We start from the raw sequence: 20,742 nt of genomic DNA on the forward strand, positions 1-20,742 counted from the left end.
CCCCTGTTTCCAGTCTTTGTGCTAAGCTAGGATAGCCGGCTGTGGTTCAAAGCTGCAGTTGGTAACTTTAATAAAAATAACCTTTTGTCATATTTAGCATATTTTTTTATACTAAATGCAGTTTCTGGACAATATTTGCCATTTTTTTGTGATTTCCAGTAATAAATATACACATACATTTTCATAAAGCAGCATATTTGTCCACTCCCATGTTGATAAGAGTATTAAATACTTGACAAATCTCCCTTTAACGTACATTTTGAACAGAAAAAAAATGTGTGATTAATTTGCAAATAATCACAATTAACTATGGACATTCATGACATTAACCGCAATTAAATATTTTAATCCATTAACAGCCCTAGTTTTAAGAAAACCTCAATTGAATTATATAAATTCCTCTGTGTGTGGTTTTTTTTTGTTTATTCATTAACTAACCCATATTTGTGTTTCTGTTATTTTTTATTTTAAAATCGTCTTAATATGAATATCTGGAAAGGAGAGTGATGTTACTTTCTCTTTCTCTATTTTCAAACAACGGATAAATAGTAAAAATAAAACAATTTGATTTACAAGTCTCATATATTTCTCTTTATTTCACATTATATATTTCACACATATATGTATGTATATATGTATATACAGTATATATATATGGATTCATCTGTCTAACTCGAACACATACTGTAGGAAGGTGTGACAGAAATAGACCACATAAATCTACATCCCTCACATGTAAACACACATTGTGCGTGACTTGCCAAGACCAGCAACAGTTTGTATGTTTCTGCAGACCGAGGTGGAGGTGGGTGGGGTTGACTGAGCTGGCGAGAATCTCGCACATTCTCCGATTTTAAAGCCACTAAAAGCAGCTGTATTATTCAGCATTGAAGTACCGTACTAAAGCGAGTTAATTATGCATAAACCCACATGTTCCCATAATCTGCCCACTTATTCCAGAGGAGGATAATCTCCTGGCTGTGGCGTTTACTGGGACAACTGTTCCTCTCCACTCCTTTATATTTTATAAATCTTTTTCTGTCCCAACCTCCGCCGCTTGCATTAAGAGTGCGCACTGTGAGTCAGGATGGATCAGTCACAGAGGGAACTACTACTACTGCATCTCCGTGATACGGCCGAGTGGAGAAAGCATCCGGGGCTGATTTCTGACGCAGGAGCTAAAAGCGGACCGGCTTAGCGTTAGTGTTGGTTTGTTTATGTGATGGGATGGAGGGAAATTCTGTTTGAGTTTAAGGGTGAGTCACCACTCAAAAAGAAAAAAGGGGACAGCGCCTAAAAGCATTTACCGTGCAGGAGTGGAGCCATTTAGGAACAGGAAGGTACAGTAAGAGTAAAATCGCTGTCAGACTAAAAAGAACAACCTTGTGCTCTTTGTGATCGAAGCTTTTCCTTGTTCGTCGGGTTTTTTTTGTGTCTGAATAATTGATTCTGGGCTAAAAGGTGAACATTTTGGTGCCAGAAATGTTTCACATTTTTCTTGTTTTTACTTACAATCTTATCTGGAGGAGGTGTACTGGCAATGTAGCATTTCACCTCTCCTCTCTCGCCTTTCACTGCATACTGGACTGGATCACTGGAGATGATGGGGGGACCTGCATTGGTCAAAAACGAGAGGATATGTGAGTGTTTGTGAAAGAGAGAAATAAAATAAATTGCACTTAAAACACTTATACTACTCCAGGAGGTTAAAAAAGAAAAAAAAATGTGAAAGTGAAACTGAAAGTTGCGTTCCAGAGGAACAAAATATTGTGAATTTCAGTGGAGGATATCAAACTCAACCTCATGGAGAACGTTTCGCTGGAAGAACCTTAGTAGATACTTTATTAAATCTGCTCAGAAATCTCATCACTCAGATTCTTCCAGCTGCTGGAAGAACTGTGACTCCCAGGATGCATATCACTACAAAAGTAAATACTATTTGGCGTAAGATTTATACAGAATTACTGACTATATTTGGGACAAAAATTGCTTTTAATTGAGACAAACTCATTTTTGGGCTTCCACTTTCTAACATCCACAAATATTAAAACAAAATCCTTATTTGGAAGACTGAGTGTAGCTGCTAGAAAAGCAATTATAAAAAAATGATGATATCATTTCTTAATAATTGCTTTTCTAATGTAAAGAATCACCTTCTCCATGAGGCTTCAGGAAACTAAGTTTGAAGAAATTTGGGAGAAGTGGAAAATGTATATGTCCCCAAAACGCCCTTCTTTTGTTTAGATTTGTGTGTTTATTTTATTTTATTTTATTTTATTTATTTTATTTATTTTATTTATTTTATTTATTTTATTTATTTTATTTATTTTATTTTATTTTATTTTATTTTATTTTATTTTATTTTATTTTTTCTTTATCTCAAATGAAAACACCCCATGGTCTAATTTTGTGTTCTATTTTGACATTGTAAAAAGCTGAAAAAATAGGATAATTCTGTAAAGGTAAAACAAAAGATGACTGTGTGAATTGCTGCTGTAATGTGATAAAACAATAAATTAAAAATAAATTAAAAAAATAAAATACAAAAAACTGCAAAAAAATCATATTCAAGCCTGGTGTTTTTTGTTTTTTTTTTAAAGACATTGACCTTACCAAGCCTGCTCAAGAGGAATTGTGCTATTTTCAAAATAAATGCCCACCACTTTGGACACACAACATTTCTTTTTTTTCAATTACTGACAAGCTGACCTTTTAGAAAAGCACACGATTTTCATCTACAAGCAGTGGTACATTAAATTGTGTGGATGTTTTCTGACCGTTGACGGTGAGCGTGACCTCAGTCTCTCCTACTCCAATCCGTGGGACGATGGCCTTACATACATACTGGCCGGCATCCGCTTGGCTCACCGACTTCAGATACAGCTGGTTGCTGTTACTCAGAACCTGTGGGGGAGTGAAAAAAAGGACACAAATATAAACAAGACAAATCTGCTAAACGACGGGAGGGGATAAACAAAATAAAAAAGCCCACATGTACATAAGTAGAATAGAGGATAATATATTGAACCTCCCCCTGGTGTGCATTATTATTGTAACAGATCATGTTGCATACTGTATGTGCACGTCTGGCCTTATTTGAGTTCTACTACTCTGACCTTAACTGGCTAACAATGCAAACTTGCACATCCGCTTTTAACCCATCACAAAAGGTTTTACAGTTGCCTAGCAACCACATCCATTGGAAAATCAGCAGTGGGAAAAATTATGGCTAAATATGTGACCACCAAGAGAGAGAGAAATACCTGAACAAGACTGATTACACAGATGTAGGTGAAAGTCAGTCTATAGTTTGCTAAGGCAGACTTGTGATGAGGCAGATTTAATTTACTGTGTTCTAACTGTCTTGTCTTTAGTTCCTGATCTCTACTCTCTAAACCCTCTTTTTTTGAAGTGGGGTTGTATGAGGAACTTATCTATAGTCAGTGTATTACCTACAGTAGATGACGGTCAGCACGCCCCCAGTTTGGAGAAACAGACAGGAGTACCAGCACGGGAGCAAAGCAATGTGCTGCTGTGGACGGCAGCAGCAGCAAAATGCATTTTACACACCTAAAAAAATCATTATCAGTTTAAATATACGCTATGTTTAGAGTATTTTCACCACTTTACCTTGCTATCAGACAGCCCTTTCCGACGGGGAACTGAAGCTGTTATCTATGCCATCTGCAAAGCCACCAGTCTCCATTGGAAAAAACTGTAATTTTACCTCACAGAACACAGGAGTTGCTGGTCTATCGCTGCCTCTATCGGTTAGTTTGTTTGTGTTATTTTGCGACTTTGGTGTTTTAAAGGGGTTAGTTCAGATTCACCAAAGTCACACAATAACACAAACAAACTAACTGAGGTAGCGGTAGACCAGCAACTCCTGTGTTCTGCGAGGTTAAATTACTGTTTTTCTCAATGGAGTCTGGTGGCTCTGAAGAGAGCATAGATGAATATAACAGCTTCAGTTCCACGTCGGAAAGGGCTGTCTGATGACAAGGTAAAGCTGTGAAAATATTCTAAATATAGCCTACACTTAAACTGATATTGATTATTTTAGGTATCTAAAATCCGTTTTGCTGTTGCCCCCGTCCACAGCAGTACATTGCTTTCTGTTTCTCCAAACTGGAGGCATGCCGACCGTCATCTACTGCAGATAATACACTGACTATGGATAAGCACCTCATACAACCCCACTTTAAAACATCCGAACTATCCCTTTAATGTTCACATACACCTATTATCCATGTCTGCAGCTTCTGGCTGGTGTTCACAGTAGATCTTAACAAGAAAACAGTGATGGTTAACTTATTAAATTCAATTATTTTACAAAACTCAAATAAATAAATTTGTTTTCTTGTCGAGAGTTAAATGAGAAGATTGATACCACTCTCATGTCTGTATTGTAAACATGAAACCAGAGCTGCAGACAATTAGCTTAGCTTAGCATAAAGACTGGAAACGGGGACACAGCTAGCCTGGCTCTGTGCACTGGTGACAAAATCGAAAGCGAAAGCGAATCAATGCAGAAACCCCCTGTAAAACCACAACACTTTCAACAACAGAGATGAAACAAATGAGATATAACATGTTAATTAGTAGGCGTATTTAGTAATGTGACTCTATTACAGCCATTCAATTTATTAAATGCAATCCGACCTTATGTGACAAAAGGAATATAAGACAAAAGAAAAAAGTGAAATTGAGAGAAATGACAGGGAAGAAGAGAAGAAAGACATCTCGGTGTACAGACGAGATATTGCCCTTGAATGACAGGCTGCTTTTGTAAACACAGGAGAAGAAAGTGTGAACTGTAAAAATAGTGTGAATACAAGAACAGAGGAAAGCGTGGGCTCTTAGCTTCTTACCATGTTTGAACCCTTTTTGAACCAGGTGAGTGTGAGCGGAGGGTTTCCAGCCCATTTGCAGTTGAGGGTGACATCAGAGTCAACGTCTACTGTTTTTGGCTGCGGCTCCACCAGCAGAATTGGACCGACTGGAGACACACAGAAACAGAGAGAGGTGTTCTTTGTTGTGTGCTTGGGTAATAACGCGGTAGGACTAAAGGGGAGAAGCTGCTCAGAGGAAAAACAAACACAACAATGGTGTGTTTTATCCCTCTGACTCCAGACTGCAGCGAGTGAAGTGGGCCACAAGCGACTGAACAAGGTGAGATGAGTGTTGCGTGACTCACAGTGAACGTCCACCAGGATGCTGACGTTGGTCTTTCCCACAGCGTTGAAAACCAGACAGGAGACGGGCTCGGTGAAGAAGGAGTGGTCGGCCTTGGTGGTGAGCACACTCTCCCTGGCACCCTGCAGCACTACGCCTCCTTTAGCCCAACTGGGGTTCAAATGTTAGACACAGTGAAAACATGAAAACTCAAATATTATTGTAAAATGTCTGTTTCTGATAAATGGATTTCCATTTTTTCCTTTGGTCACTTAAGGTGGATTTAAGAATACACAATCCAAAATAAAATAAAGAAACACACACCATGGACACTTTAAACAAAATCCTATTAAATGTTCCTTATACGGAATAGAGAGCTCCAGAGATGACGTACTTTTGTAGACCAACCAGGAAGTTAGCATCGAAAATAAACTCTGTGGCAAACAAACGTTTATGATAATAAACGCAAGATAATCTCCACAAGTGAAAACCACTTTTAGGATTTTTTTTTGTTATGAGTATACACAACGAGGCTGTAAAGGCGGACAAGTCGGCGTGATGTCATTTAGCCACTTTTTAAGAAATATAAAAACTTCAAAATTCACGAGTGGGGTATATGTATTGATTTATCTTGTCGTAGAACAAACTATAAAATCTCTTCAGCTTTTGTTAACCACAGACCTTATTTCAGGCATCTAACTAAAAACCTATTGACTTCCAGACAAGGGAACCGGAAGTGGTAAAATGCTACTTTGTTTCATTTTTAGGACTCATTCCTGTAGCACTCTTTTCAAAATAAAATAAAGAAACACAAACCATGGATATTTTAAACAAAAAATCAGATTAAAGGCTCTATATATGGATTTCAAAACATTTCTATTGCCTCCACACGGCTCTCAACATGGCAACGGCTCGCAGTTAACAGTGTTAATAGCACTAACAGTGCAAACAACAATGCTGACAGAGCTAACAGTGTTAACCTGAAGAGGAACCGGAGGGTGGGTGCTATGCTTCCGCCACAACGTCGGGACGGTGTTATCAGCGGTAACTGCTGTCACTCGTCCAGGTTACGCACCCTATCCTTTTCCCTGATTACGCTACATTGCGAAAAACAATTACGTATTGAAATCAGCAGAAGGAGAGCTAGTTTTTAGCTGTTAGCTCTGTACATGGGATTTATTGTATATTTTTGTTTTTTACCGTGGTATCCAATTGGTATCGAGAATCATGGAATTTCACTGGTATTGGTATCGACTACTAAATTTCTGGTTGGTAGCTATTACTCCACTATATCTTTACATAGCAAATACTTGTTTGCTGCTATATTAATGCTCTGAATCCTGTACATAGACTTTTAAAACCAAAAAAGAAATACAAAGTTTCTGTCATACAAGGCGCAGTGAGAATGAGAATGTGCAGACCTGTAGCCCATGATGGGAGGGTTGGCGTGAGCCTGGCAGGTGAAGGTGACTCTGTCCCCCTCCAGGACAGAGCGAGGCTCAATGGACAAGGTCACTGTCGGCGGATCTGGAAGAGAGAGACAAAGAGACTCACATAACATCGGCCTTGTTGCATCTAATATATGCTGCAATCTGGAAGACAGTTCTATGCAAAATGGCTGCAATGCATTACTTAGTAGCTGCTATAAAACATTCAGCGACTGGCAGATGTTTTACGTTTTTAAAATATGACGCTATGTGGCTTTGAATTAGTCTGAAATGTTAAAAATAGTCATGTATGTGATAATTAACAGGGTAGTATAATTAGCAAATAGCCACAAAGCAATGAACCTTCTCAAGTTAAAATCCGTCTCTGTATTATTGAATTGCTTACGGTGGACATTGAGGGTGACGGTTGTGCTTTTGCCGCTGGGAATAGCCAGGTTGGTGGCCACACAGCTGTAGTTCCTCCCGGTGTCGGTGTCGACAGGCGCGATGGGCAGGTAGCTACGTGTGGTCACCCTCTTCCTGTCTGGAAGCACCTCCTGGTGATGGAGGGCAGAGGGACATCGATGAAATACTGTAACTGCGTTTGTTTAGTGTGTCTTGGTGAACGTGGTCTCTATTTTAGACTTACAGTGGTACTGGCGGCCCCCTCCACAGGCAGACCGTCTTTAAGCCACTCGATCATAGAAGGCGGTTTGGCCCCTCGAGACACGCAGCTCAGGTTGTAGGACTCCCCCGCATTCAGCAACACCTCCGGACCCCCATCGATCACCGGGTTGTCTGGGGGGACTGGAGCGGGAGAGGATGAGTGTTAGAAACATCTCACATACTTTCTGCAGAAATATGTGCGCGCTGACACACATGCAGACAAAACGTACTGAGGACGGTGAGTTTGGCCCTCCTGGACCTCAGGGCGGCATCAGGGGCCTGGCACTCGTACAGGGAGTCATCGGACAGGTCAGCTGACAGGATCTCCAGGTTGTACTGACCCAACTCCTGCACACGCAGCACGCGGTACCTGGGCCAGGCTGGGACACACAGACACACACAGTAGATTAAATAACTTTTATGGGGCGCACACTTAAGATCCACTTCAGGCCTTCATGATGACTTTTATATTGGACTTGGGTGGCTTGTTATATCTATCTAAAGTAAGGCTGTCAAAGTTAACGCGATAATAACGCGTAAACGCAAATTAGTTTTAACATCATTAATTTCTTTAACGCATTAACGCAACTTGCGTTTTTTTGGACGACCCCGGCCGACATTACTGTCTTTAAGAGGTTGTAGCGGGCTCAGTTTTAAAGCTAGAGTGAAGATACTGGTATCATATGAAACTCAAAAACCTAAGACATACATTGGTACCAACCATGTCACACTAGCTTGTCGAAAAAGAGGTTAAATAACGCTTCAAACTTACACTAAATCTTGACGACTAGTTAGACAGACATTTGATTGCTGATGACCCAGAGATACCAAGATTGTTATACTGTTAGAAGTGGGAACCGAATGTCAGATATCTTCCACAAAGATAAACAAAACATTAATTTTGGACCCGCCAACATTTTTTAAATGATTAATTAATTTTTTTAGGAAAAGTCATACTTTTATTCAGCACCTTTTCTAAAGGCTCTGTGGTTGTATTATTTTAAAAATAATATTTGTCCACATTAAAATGTTATCAAGAAGACCTTTAAAATTACAAAACATCTGATTACATTATAAAGTGACACAGATGCCAGAACAACAAAATTTGTCTTCTGCTTGTGTTGAGAACTTTTTAGTTATAGCTTCACGCTGATCAAGATATTTTACATAAAGGTGAATTTATGTCACCATATCTTTAATATTCAAACTCTCAAAAACAAACTGTTAATTCGTCACGTCTCAGGATCCCCACATACCCATGTGGTCTGTATCAGAATATTAAAAAAATAGGACACCACACAGCGTGTGGCAGTTCAACATCAGGTCTGTGACACACATGAGGCCGACTTTTTCAGGCTAAATGAAACATACATAATGTACACAATTGCATGATGCACACACACACACATGCAGCCCAGCCTCTCCAATCCTCCCTTTCCCTTCCCCCATCCGCCACACAGCCCAGCTGTGTCACTGCTGTACATTCTCACCGTTAGGTGGCATCCATGCTCTCTCTCACCAGAGGGGTGGGGGGGTGGTGGGGGGGGTGGTAGAGAGATGAATGCATTATGACAGCAACGTTTTAGAGGACTCAAATCGACTCCAGTGCATGGTGCAGAATTCATGTTCGCTGCCCAGACGTAGATCGCATGTGAAATTCTCTGTGTCGTCTCCATGTGCAGCCTCCCGAGCGGAGCTGTGCTGCTTGCCTAACCTTGTGTGTCCTTGTTTCTGCATGCATGTGTGCGTGTGCCTTGCATATACGTGCATTTGCATGTGAAATGTTGAGGGCGAGAAAGCGTATGAAAAGCCCAGAGAACGAGGGAGGAGAGGGGGGGGGCAAAGGGACAGAGCCTCATACACAAACACACACAGCCATGTGTATGTGCGCATGAAGCGGCCAGTGTTCATTCACGTTTTTATTTAAAAGCTTTGGCTTGAAGCACTGGACCATTACAGTAACAATATGATTCAAAGAAAGGGAGGGAGGGACGGGAAGAAGAACAGAGAACGGACAGACGAGGACGAAGAGGAGGAGAGGAAGAAGAGGGTTGACAGAAAGAGGAGAGCATGAACTGAGAGTGTGTCAAGCGAGATGAGGGTGAGGAGAGAGACAGAGAGGCGAGGTAGAGAAGTTAAATGAAGAATAGGAGGGAGGGCTCAGTGCAACAGAGGCAGCTGAAAGAAGGAGAACAAGAGGGAGAGAAAGGAACAAGGGAGCGTAGATGAGGAGGTCGCAGAGGAATAGCATGACAGGAGAGGAGAGGACAGGCAACTAGACTAGAGGAGAGGACAGGAGACTAGAGGAGAGGAGAGGAGAGGAGACTAGAGGAGAGGAGAGGACAGGCAACTAGACTAGAGGAGAGGAGACTAGAGGAGAGGAGAGGACAGGCAACTAGACTAGAGGAGAGGACAGGAGACTAGAGGAGAGGAGAGGAGAGGAGACTAGAGGAGAGGAGAGTAGAGGAGAGGAGAGGAGAAGACGCTAGAGGAGAGGAGACTAGACTAGAGGAGAGAAGAGGAGACTAGAGGAGAGGAGAAGACGCTAGAGGAAAGGAAACTAGAGGAGAGGAGACTAGACTAGAGGAGAGGAGAGTAGAGGAGAGGAGAGGAGAAGACGCTAGAGGAGAGGAAACTAGAGGAGAGGAGACTAGACTAGAGGAGAGGAGAGTAGAGGAGAGGAGAGGAAACTAGACTAGAGGAGACTAGGCTAGAGGAGAGGAGACTAAACTAGAGGAGAGGAGACTAGAGGAGAGGAAACTACACTAGAGGAGAGGAGAGGAGACTAGACTAGAGGAGAGGAGACTAGAGGAGAGGAAACTAGACTAGAGAGGAGAGGAGAGGAGACTAGACTATAGGAGAGGAGAGTAGATGAGAGGAGAGGAGGCTAGAGGAGAGGAAACTAGACTAGAGGAGAGGAGAGGAGACTAGACTAGAGGAGAGGAGACTAGAGGAGAGGAAACTAGACTAGAGAGGAGAGGAGAGGAGACTAGACTATAGGAGAGGAGAGTAGATGAGAGGAGAGGAGGCTAGAGGAGAGGAAACTAGACTAGAGGAGATAAGAGGAGAGGAGACTAAACTAGAGGAGAGGAGAGTAGAGGAGAGGAGAGGAGGCTAGAGGAGAGGAAACTAGACTAGAGGAGAGAAGAGGAGAGGAGACTAGACTATAGGAGATTAGAGGAGAGGAAACTAGACTAGAGGAGAGGAAAGGAGAGGAGAGGAGAGGAGAGGAAAATAAATCCTAAATCATAGCATACAGTAGAAGACAAAGAAAGGAAAGGAAAGGAAAAGGAAAGAAATCATGATAAGCAAAGCAAAGGAAAATATATAAAAAAATAACAGAATATTTCAGCACAAAGTCTTGGCGAAAACAACAGCAACATCAACAAAAAAAAACAAGGCAACAGCATGCCACGATGCATGATGCAGTCTCCCTCTGGACCAATCAGTTAAAAATATGCCCACTTGTTTTGACCAGTAATTGTACATCCCCCCCCACACCCTTTGGGCGAATCAGTGCAATCCAGAAAATGCTGCAACATAGCGACGGGATGCATCTTTCCCCCAAGTTTGGTCAAAGTCACACAGAGCTTCGTCTTAAATCGTTGTTGACAGACAGACAAGCGGGAGACATAATAAATCAAACTGGAAATTTTATCACTAGGGACGAAAATGCAAAGACAAACCGGGGTGAACAGTGAGGGCAGCTGCGTAATAGAATGAGGGCTACATACATATTAGCTGATTTTCAATGAAAAATATATACTTTAATAGAACAGATATTAGCTATTAGTCAGTCGTCACCCACTGCTGATATGACAGAGGTGATGATGTGATGCTCCTCAGCCAAGTTGAAGGGTGTCAATCTGTAAAATGTGCCCGAGGGAGTTTCCCATCAAGCATCGGGATGATATGTGTAGAAGGTGGCCAAAGTTAACATCAGCCTAAATAAACATGATGTGATAGCTGCTGTGGAAGTCTAACAGTAACCTCTTACATCTCATGGCCAAAACTGCTCTGCTGGCTCAATCTAGCTGTAACTACAAAAATATTTTGTCAGCATACACTTATAGTTGCATACACGCAATGTCATAGTGGGCGAGCGAGTATCATTCAAAATGCCGTGAGAGAGTTGTGCATTTGGGAAAACCAAATTCCACATCTGTAAGACATGTAACAGCACACTAAGTATATTCAGCAAAATTATTTACTGGTAAAAAGATATTTTTGTCATACAGTCGGCAACCTCCGGGCCTGAAAAGTGAAGCCAATGCAGAAGTGCCTTAAACTTGCATTCTTTCTAACAGCCAGCAGGGGGCGACTCCTCTGGTTGCAAAAAGAAGTCTGATTGTAAAGAAGTCTATGAGAAAATGAGCCTACTTCTCACTTGATTTATTACCTCAGTAAACATTTAAACATGAGTTTATGGTCTCAATCGCTAGTTTCAAGTCTTCTTTAATACAGCATGATGTTCATTTAGTAAATTATGGTCCCATTTAGAGTCAAAAAGACCATAAAGACCATAAATTGTAACATTTTGGTCACATAAAATGTCTTATTCAGTTTTCGGTTGTACTTAGCTCCACCCTCAGAGTCTGCAAATTGCAAAATCTGATCTGAGATCTGCAAAAACTTGCAAAACCTCTTGCGAGACTCGCAGCCCGACGACCTATCCTAACCTTAACTATTCGAGGTCTATGCCTAACCTTAACTATTAGAGGTCAATGCCTTACCTTAACTATTAGAGGTCAATGCATAACCTTAACTATTAGACGTCAATGCCTAAACTTAACTATTAAAAGGTCAATGCCTAACTTTAACTATTAAAGGTCAATGCCTAACCTTAGCTATTAAAGGCCAATGCCTAACCTTAGCTATTCGAGGTCAATGCCTAACCTTAACTATTAGAGGTCAATGCCTAACCTTAACTATTCGAGGTCAATGCCTAACCTTAGCTATTAGAGGTCAATGCCTAACCTTAACTATTAGAGGTCAATGCCTAACCTTAACTATTCGAGGTCAATGCCTAACCTTAACTATTAGAGGTCAATGCCTAACCTTAACTATTCAAGGTCAATGCCTAACCTTAACTATTAGAGGTCAATGCCTAACCTTAACTATTAGAGGTCAATGCCTAACCTTAACAATCTCGCGAAAGTTTCCCCAGTTTGCTGGCGCCCTTCTAGCCACTAACCCAAAATGCCGAACTCTAGGCTTCAAAACAGTAGTTCACAAACCAATGGGTGATGTTACGGTGACTATGTCCACTTCTTATATACAGTCTATGGTCAAATATCAGCCAACAGCTAAGAAACGGAGGGGTGTCTTGAGGAGTCTGCCTATCGTAGCTGGTAGTTTAGTGTTATTTTGACAATAAATATTACTGATGTTGGCCTTTAGCTCAAAATACAGCTGTGTCTAAGTGCATCCTCACAGAGCTGCTAGCATGGCTGTAGACTCTTAGTCTGGTTTCATTATAGCTGAGTTACTCCATTATCTATCCACATACCCTCTGGTAACTGCAGAAATACGCCTTGGGATACAAGTGCCCCTGGCTGGATATCACTGGGTTTCTACAGTTGTGCTGGCATGCATGCTGGAACAGTGGTGCTTTTGCATTTGTAGTTTTTGTTGGTCTAAAATATCAAATTGTTTTCAAAGTTTATAAATTTTACGTTTGAGTTTGAGTTCAGTTCCAGAGCACTGCACTGCAAATGTTGCTGCAGATGCCACTGTAAGCATAAACTTTACACATTAAACTAGGGATGCTAATTTAACATTTCTTTTAACCGATAACTGACCCTTGTTAACCGATTATTAACCAATAAGATTAGTGCGTCGCATGCAGCGGTGCGCCAGCTGCAGTGCATTTGCAAAACAGACAACTCACCCGTCCGGGAGAGTTACTGTAGCAGCCACGATGCTGCATGCATTTTCCCAGCAAGTCTTGCTTCATGCTCGCCATTGTCACACACATACGGTCTGTCAGCGCGGCGTAACGTTAGCGAGCGACTAACAGACCGTGTGTGTGTGTGGCGGCGGTGGGTGTGGGGTTGTCGGTGGCGTTATAGCTGTGAACGTAGCTGTAGAGTGTACAGTTTATTTGTCGGTGAATAAATGATATAACTCCTCAAGACCCGAGCCAACTTCCTGTATCCTGCAACGCTGGCTCAGACTCACTTAAGGTGGGCTGTTAAGGTGGACCAGCTTTTCTCCTTTAAGTGACAAGCCACACGCTTTTAAATTAATTTTTAATATTTCGTTCAACCGTGTAATCGGTTAAAATTCTTAATGGCGGTTAATGGTTAAACGGTTAATTATTGACATCCCTACATTAAACACACGTCGTCCCTTTGCACTCTGAAATGTGGCGTGACGAGTAAAAGGTGAGTGTCAGAAAAAGAAATGAAGACATTCACTACATTTCTACAGCTTTAAACATGCAGCGTCACATTTTTGCCTATCAGCAGCTCCAATCCAAAAGTATCAGCATCAGCTTTGAAAGAGGCATCTTAGTCACACGCTGAACAGAGCGAAGGAAGCCTGAGTATGATGTCTCACCCCGGAGGTCCTCTCCGATGCCCAGAGCCAGGCCATCTTTGGTCCACTGAACAATGCCTGAGTAGTTGAAGACAACGCAGGACAGGATCACCCTCTGGCCCCGCACCACCGACTGGTCTGCCGGCTCCTGAGAGAACCTCGCCGTCCACACTGGAGACACAGATAGAGAAAAAGGAAAAAGAGGGATAAGTTAGGGACTTTCTGATTTTCACGAGCTACTGTCAAATCATCCCCACCGCATACATAGCATGTTATTGTATCCGTGTGGTTAATTGATTGGAAACTGCATTCCCCCGGCAGAAATGGAATGCCATCTTTGATCACACGTTGGCTCGCGGCCATTAGCCGAGCGCCGCCGAGCGAGGAGCGGCGCGGAAAAGACGGAGGTGTCAAAGAAGGGGAAATCAGAGAAGAAGAAAGAAGAGGTGGTTAACGCTGACTCAGGAGAGAAGAAGAGCTGGGAGATCAAACAGGCAACTTCAGCCATAGGGTTTCTCACACCCCTTTTTTCTTCTAACTTTTATTCCTTCAAAACTCTCCAGCCCTCCCTCTCTCTGTTTCTTCATTCCTCCCTATGAGTCATCTCCCAGGCTTCCACTCCACAACCAAAACTACAGTGGCTGTCATTGTCTACGAGACTCTCTCCCTCTAGTCCACTACCACAGCAGATAGCCCAGCGCCGCGCTGGCCCACCGACTGACTGTCTAATATGAGGGAGAAACAAGAAAAAGCCCTCTTCTATTGTTCCACGCTGCATGATGACAACTTGTAATTAGCTGTCCCTTGAAGACATGACACCCGCACAATAGAGGAGAGGCAATCACCGTGGAGGGATTTGCATCTCGCTTTAAATTTTCCATTCTGTCTCTCGCTTTCATTTCTCTCCCACTTGTTATTTCAAAGAATCTACAGTAGATCATTAACCCAATGCTGCATAGTACACCCCCTCCTTCTCCTCTGCCATTACCTCTCCTTCTATTCTCTCTCCATAATGTTGTATGTCCTTTACCCAAATTGCTTTGCCTCACTCTCCGCTTTCCCCCCTCTATATATGTATGCATCCCCACTCGCCCGCTTCTCTTTGTACATCTATAATGCTGTCTATGAATGTCCTTTTGCCTGCACTGATTTTCCTCTACAGTATGTACGCGCCTCCTTCTTTCTATATACATATATAATGCTGCTGTATATGTCCTTTTACCCATAATGCTTTCTATTTCTGTGTTCCTCCTCCTCGCTGGTTGGAAGGGGGTTAGAGGCGGACTGTCACAACTCATTTATCACATTAAATATCAGCCCTCCAGCACTTTCTCTCTCCCTTTCTTTCTCGTTCCCCCGTCTCTCACTTTTTTCCCTCACTCCCTTTCCTTCACCTCCTACCATTTACATCTCTCCTTCTCACTTGTCCTCTCCACTTTTTTTTTTTATCACTTCCCCGTACACTCCCTCTCTCTCATTCCCTCACACGTCTCCCTCGGAGCCCTCCAGCGCTTTTCTGAAGGTTCCCATCTCTCTCACTATTTTTTAACAACTGCCATATGCCTCTCGAGCACCCCACCTCCCGCCTCCCCCCGTCGTGACCCTCAGTCCCTATCTCTCGCCTCTCTTTTTACAGACGTGCAATCTCCCCCTATCATGTCAGATTTGCAGAGGTACAATATGCCTGATAATACAAAAGAACCCAGTCATGCAAAAAGATTTCCTTACCAATCATAACAATGGCTTTTGACAGTGCAGCGCATTAATATTCTGAAGATAAAGGAGACGTGCGAGGATGCACGGCGAAAAGGGAATCAGATGCAGATGGAGCTCTGCAGCGTGCATACCTAGAATAATTTAGCACTGAACCAAAAATAATAATAATAGCGGGCCTTAATTTGCTCCCTGAGGAACGCCCAAATGAACTGGATTAATAAGATAAACAAAGCAAACAACATAGCAACAACGATTGGCTATGAAAAGTTGGGGAGTAAAATCATGCCTCTGAAAAGGCATCACAAGAATGCGTGTTTTCACCAGCCAGCAACCAGCATAGCTCAAAGTCTGGTGGCTTTAAAGAGAGCATATCTGGCTCTTTAGCTGTTAAATGCTTCACTAATGTGCTCACCAGCTAGATGATAACTTTGTCTTTGTGCCATTTCGGTGATGGGGAGGTTGTGTAGAGTCAGCGGGTTTGTCTGAGGTTTTTCACTGAAAACAGCTGTCTGTCTGCTGGTTGTAAAAATCTAAAGTAATTAGCTGAAAGATGCTAAAATGCTTTATAGATCTGAGAAGGATGATCATTCTCTGTGGGTTTGCTATTATGAGCGACCCCTCTCACATAAAAGTAGTCATATGCTCCACTGTAAAAACAAAAAATATATTTATTATAGCTATATCTTTAAGATGTGTATGATGCTCCACTTTCTAGTAGCAAGCATGTATTGCAGTGACGTAGTGGTAATTAAGGTTGAAAATGTATAATTAGCAAGAAAAACTAACATTAAAAACAAAAGGTAATTTCAAGACAGTATAGATTTTTGCTTTCATTTCCTTTATGCACCCCAATTTGACTCTCACATCCGCCTAGTGCTAATCACAGGAATGTACAGTGTGGGTTTATACCATCTTAAAAAGCACGAACAGCCTTTTCTCAGATGTACATGGGTGTAAAGAGAGTTTAGCTGGGTTTAAACTACCACGCAACCCTGACAACAGCCTGAGGGCAAGCAAATCCTTTCCTCCACCACCTCAGATATGCTAGCTGGAGGTATTCCCTCTACTGCCTCAGTAAACCACAAACATAATCCAAACTGAACACTCCTGATTGGAGGCTACACACAATCTGCAGAGAAAACACCCATGCAAAGGCTGAGGACTGAAAACACTGACTCATTTAAACATGTGCTCATCGCCTTCTGATTTCCATATTATCCAGTTAACACTTGTCAACATGAGTGTGTGTGTGTGTGTGTGTGTGTGTGTGTGTGTGTGTGTGTGTGTGTTTAAAGAAGGAAATCTACGCGCAGAGAGCAGTCAGAGCAAAGGCAAAGAGAGTGTATGCGAGGGAGCTTGTATTCTTTCATTATGTGGGTTATGCTGCAGTGACAAATTTAGAGTGTGTCCTGATTTCCTTGAGTCACTGATCCCCAAGATACCACCGGGAGACTCCGAGCACCCTGTCCACACAAAGACCACGGCCGCAGAGACCATGACCACATGCACACACACACACACACACACACACACACACACAAACACAAACAGATGACCTAACCTTCACCACATGGGCTAACCAACACACACAAACACAAACCCAAACATGTAATCGACACGTCGAGGCGGTTTCCTGAACATGGATTACACCACGACTCGGGACTAAACCGTCGAGCGAGCGGAGCATCTCCATCTCCGTCGGGGACGGGTCTCAGTTTAGTCTCGGATTAAGCACAGCCCTAGTCAAAGTTTGGAAAGGGATTAGGATTAAGCCGGGGCCTAGGACAACAGCCCCTGCAGACACTGTGACACCAACCTCGGCTTGTCAAAGCAGACACAAAGCCAGAGGCGAGCGCGCACGGCTCGGCCGGGTGACTCACCCAAAAAGCACGGCCAGCACGCCACCGTGGTGTGAACCACCGCGGCAATTTAGCCCAAGAGCATCTCTCGCACCATGCGGCGGTGTTTTAATAGCAAGGTAATGAACCGTCAATTTGTTGCTGGAAATGACTGAAAGGGTATATGCATGCAAAGATGTGTGGAGCTATTTATAGCTGCTCATATGCCCTGCATTTCTTAATTTGCCACACGCCCTGCTGCGAGGAGGTGAATGTCAAAGCTTGCTTTAAATGCAGGCTTGCCTCGCCTCCGTCTACGGGACAGGAGTGATGCCATGCAGCAGAGGGTTCTGGGAAACGTTCACTTTCAGTCTCATTAAATCAGAAGCTATGAAATAAAATGGCATCTGTATGGATTGTTATGCATCGATCTAATTATCTTTGTGTCTGGCCCCCTCCCCGTACCCCTCTGTACCCCTCCGACAAAGTCCTCCCTGCCTTCCTCTCCACTCGCTTCCTCTCCAGCCAATCCCGCGCTTCGGCTGGATCACAGACTTGCGTCACCATAGCAACAGCTGACGTGTAAAGTAACTGCCCAAAAAAAAAAAAAGTTTTCTGTACGAGCGTGTCTGCGAGCGCACACGCGTATGTGCATCTGTGTGTCTGATGAAATCCTCCCCAGTGCTCGGTACACCCATTTTTCCTGAAAAAACATTTTTCAATGACCTCATCCTCCCTCCACCTATCCAATTAATAGTCAGGCGGCCGCACTGGTCTCTCATTATTTCTCTCTTCCCCCCACCCCTCCTTCCCCACTCCCTTCACTGTTAGTCAATCCGCTCCAAATTGATTTTGTTATCTGTCTAATTCCATATCGCCGCCGCGTGTGGCCGATGTGTTGGTGTTACGGAGGGGCTGCCGGAGAATGAGATGCAGGAATGGGGGAACAAAGAGACGGCGAGGTCCACAGACAAGGAGCCGTGGAGTGTAACGGAGGGGGATGACATCATTGTTTCAGGACAAAGTTGCAGCCACAGGAGTCATGCGGCACTGACTTCACCCCCCCCCCCTGTTGTCTGTATATGACTGTACATACATCTAGGTGTCAGTCCATCAGTCAGTCTGGTGTGCTCTGACACATCTGTCAGGGTGTGCATGAGAGCCTTTAGACTTTACTACTGCTCTCTCTTTGTAAGCTCCTTTTTAATTCAGAAAACGTGTTCAAATCACAAATGTTTGTTTTCCTAAAAAGCTGACCCACAGATATGAGGATTTAAAGCAGTTCAGCACTGTGCAATCTAATTGTATATATGCACTACTTATGCATGAAGCCTGCATACATTTAAATTAGGGCTGCCCCCTCGTTTTGGTATTAGTCGACTAAGATTTCTTTAGTCGATTAGTCGTTTTTTTATGCTTTTTTTCATGCTGGATAACTTATTTCCAAGAAATTGATGAGCACATCTCAGATTTAAAGTGGTGCTTTTGTGTGATTCTTTGCGGAGAAACTCACTTTTACAGATCTGTCGATTTAATCAACTAATTGATTAGTCGACAAAATCCATATACAATTTTATGAATGTATGCAATTCAATAGGGCTGCGCAATATGGCCAAAATCTTCTATCCCAATATAGGTCATTTCATATCTCGATAACGATTTATATCACGATGTAGCATGTTTTCTGGTAATTCAATAAATAAATAGTCTGTATAAAATAACCGCATGGTAAAGCCTATTTTTGTATACTCCTGTATGAATTAAATACTTGACAAACAAAAAGTACTGAGAGTATTTTCTCATTTTAAGAACTTGAGTGCAAAATGAACATGACAGTTTTATGTGAAATTATTGATAAAAAAAGAATAAATATAAGCGTAGCCTATATCACGATAGGAACACTTTTTTATATCCTTTTGACGGTATATATCATCATATTGCCCAGCCCTAATTTAGAGTGGTGCTTTTGTGTGAATCTTTGTGGAGAAAGTCAGTTTTACAGATCTGTTGATTAAATCAACTAGTCGATTAGTCAACAAAATCATGATTAAGTGTGTTAATTGTGTAAAAGTGTTAATTGACTAAGAATTTCTTTGGTCGAGGACAGCCCTAATTTGTAAGAATGTATGCAATTCAATTTATTTATATAGTGTCAAATCATAGCAGAAGTTATGTCGAGACACTTTTCATATAGAGCAGGTCTAGACCGTAAGAGATACCCCATTTGAAAGGGCGACAGTGGCTAGAAAAAACTAGAAACCCTGGGCAGAACCGGGCTGCCTCGACTGGTTGGGTTGGGAGAGAAAGAGAGAGAGGGAAAATGCATGGTGTAGGCACTATATGTGACTTATGTAGACATACATGTACTGATTATTTTCATTATGGAGTCATCTCCAGTCTACAAAATGTCAGCGGAAAAACTCCCAACGCAATTTCTTTGAGGCCATGGTGACATCATCAAAATTGCTTGCTTTGTCCAACCAACAGCCCAAAGATGTTCAGATTGCTCTGATATAAAACAGAGAAATGTACTAAAACCTCAGAGAAGCTGCTTGACAAACGGAATTAAACAACTATTCATTTATCAAAGTTGTTGTCAGCCAACTAATCAATAAATCAACAATGCTTTCAGCTCTAAACTCTACACATGTGAGTGCATGCCTCTGTTTATCCGGCTGTGGGAACTCTACCACCTGTGCCTGCCTCCTCTCAACAACATGGCTCCCTGGCAGGACGGCCATAATAACCCGTAACCATGGCGATGGCGCTATAGGGACGAGCGAGAGAGACGTAGATGGAGAGGAGCACGGGGGGAAGTGAAAGGAGGCGTCCCACCGAGCCCGCTGACACCGTGTCACTCAGACACAAAGGTGACTCCTGGAGGTGGGGACGGAGCAGAGGGGAGATCAGGCCGGGGAAAGATCCAGAAAGACTCCTTCCTTTGTTTGCCGCATTGTCTGCCTGCTCGCTCCCTTCCTCTGTCACCTCACCTTGCCGTCCTCCCCCTTACTAGCAGTCGGCGACCTCTCTCTTTCTTCATCTCCTTTGTGGCCTTGCCCCCTTCTCATTCCCCATTCACTTCCTTTTGTCTGGCGGGCATCTACTTAGAAACGATCACTCCTCCTTCTTCCCTCCCTCTACCACCTTATTCCCTTCTACCTTTCCACCTTCAAGCTGCTTCTCTTTCCCTCCATCACTCCTCCCTTTCCTTCTCTCCATTACTATCAAAATGGTTGCTGTGGAAACAGGTTTATTTGGAAATGGCGGGAGGGAAATTATTCTTTGTCTGTCCATTTTGATAGTGTGCATGAGAGCGCTCCTGTCAAGGTGTGCATTTTCTATGAATGTGTGTGTTTGTGCGGGCAGTGTGTGTGTGTGTG

At 42.7% G+C, this 20,742-nt stretch overlaps 1 protein-coding gene across 3 annotated transcripts in view; it reads right to left on the reverse strand.

Annotated features, from left to right (window-relative positions):
* kirrel1a (kirre like nephrin family adhesion molecule 1a) overlaps positions 1-20,742 on the reverse strand; it is a 38,713-nt gene that overhangs the window by 8,915 nt on the left and 9,056 nt on the right. For all 3 annotated transcript variants that reach the window (XM_037758548.1, XM_037758549.1, XM_037758547.1), the window contains exons 2-10: positions 13,830-13,979; positions 7,499-7,648; positions 7,252-7,409; positions 7,009-7,159; positions 6,597-6,702; positions 5,198-5,346; positions 4,872-4,999; positions 2,778-2,904; positions 1,513-1,613 (exon numbers count right to left, since the gene is read on the reverse strand). In XM_037758548.1, coding sequence (XP_037614476.1) covers positions 1,513-1,613; positions 2,778-2,904; positions 4,872-4,999; positions 5,198-5,346; positions 6,597-6,702; positions 7,009-7,159; positions 7,252-7,409; positions 7,499-7,648; positions 13,830-13,979 — 1,220 coding nt within the window. The remainder of the gene's footprint in view (positions 1-1,512; positions 1,614-2,777; positions 2,905-4,871; positions 5,000-5,197; positions 5,347-6,596; positions 6,703-7,008; positions 7,160-7,251; positions 7,410-7,498; positions 7,649-13,829; positions 13,980-20,742) is intronic.

Source organism: Sebastes umbrosus, chromosome 22 (assembly GCF_015220745.1).
Source record: "Sebastes umbrosus isolate fSebUmb1 chromosome 22, fSebUmb1.pri, whole genome shotgun sequence".
In the NCBI taxonomy this organism is placed as follows: Eukaryota; Metazoa; Chordata; class Actinopteri; order Perciformes; family Sebastidae; genus Sebastes; species Sebastes umbrosus.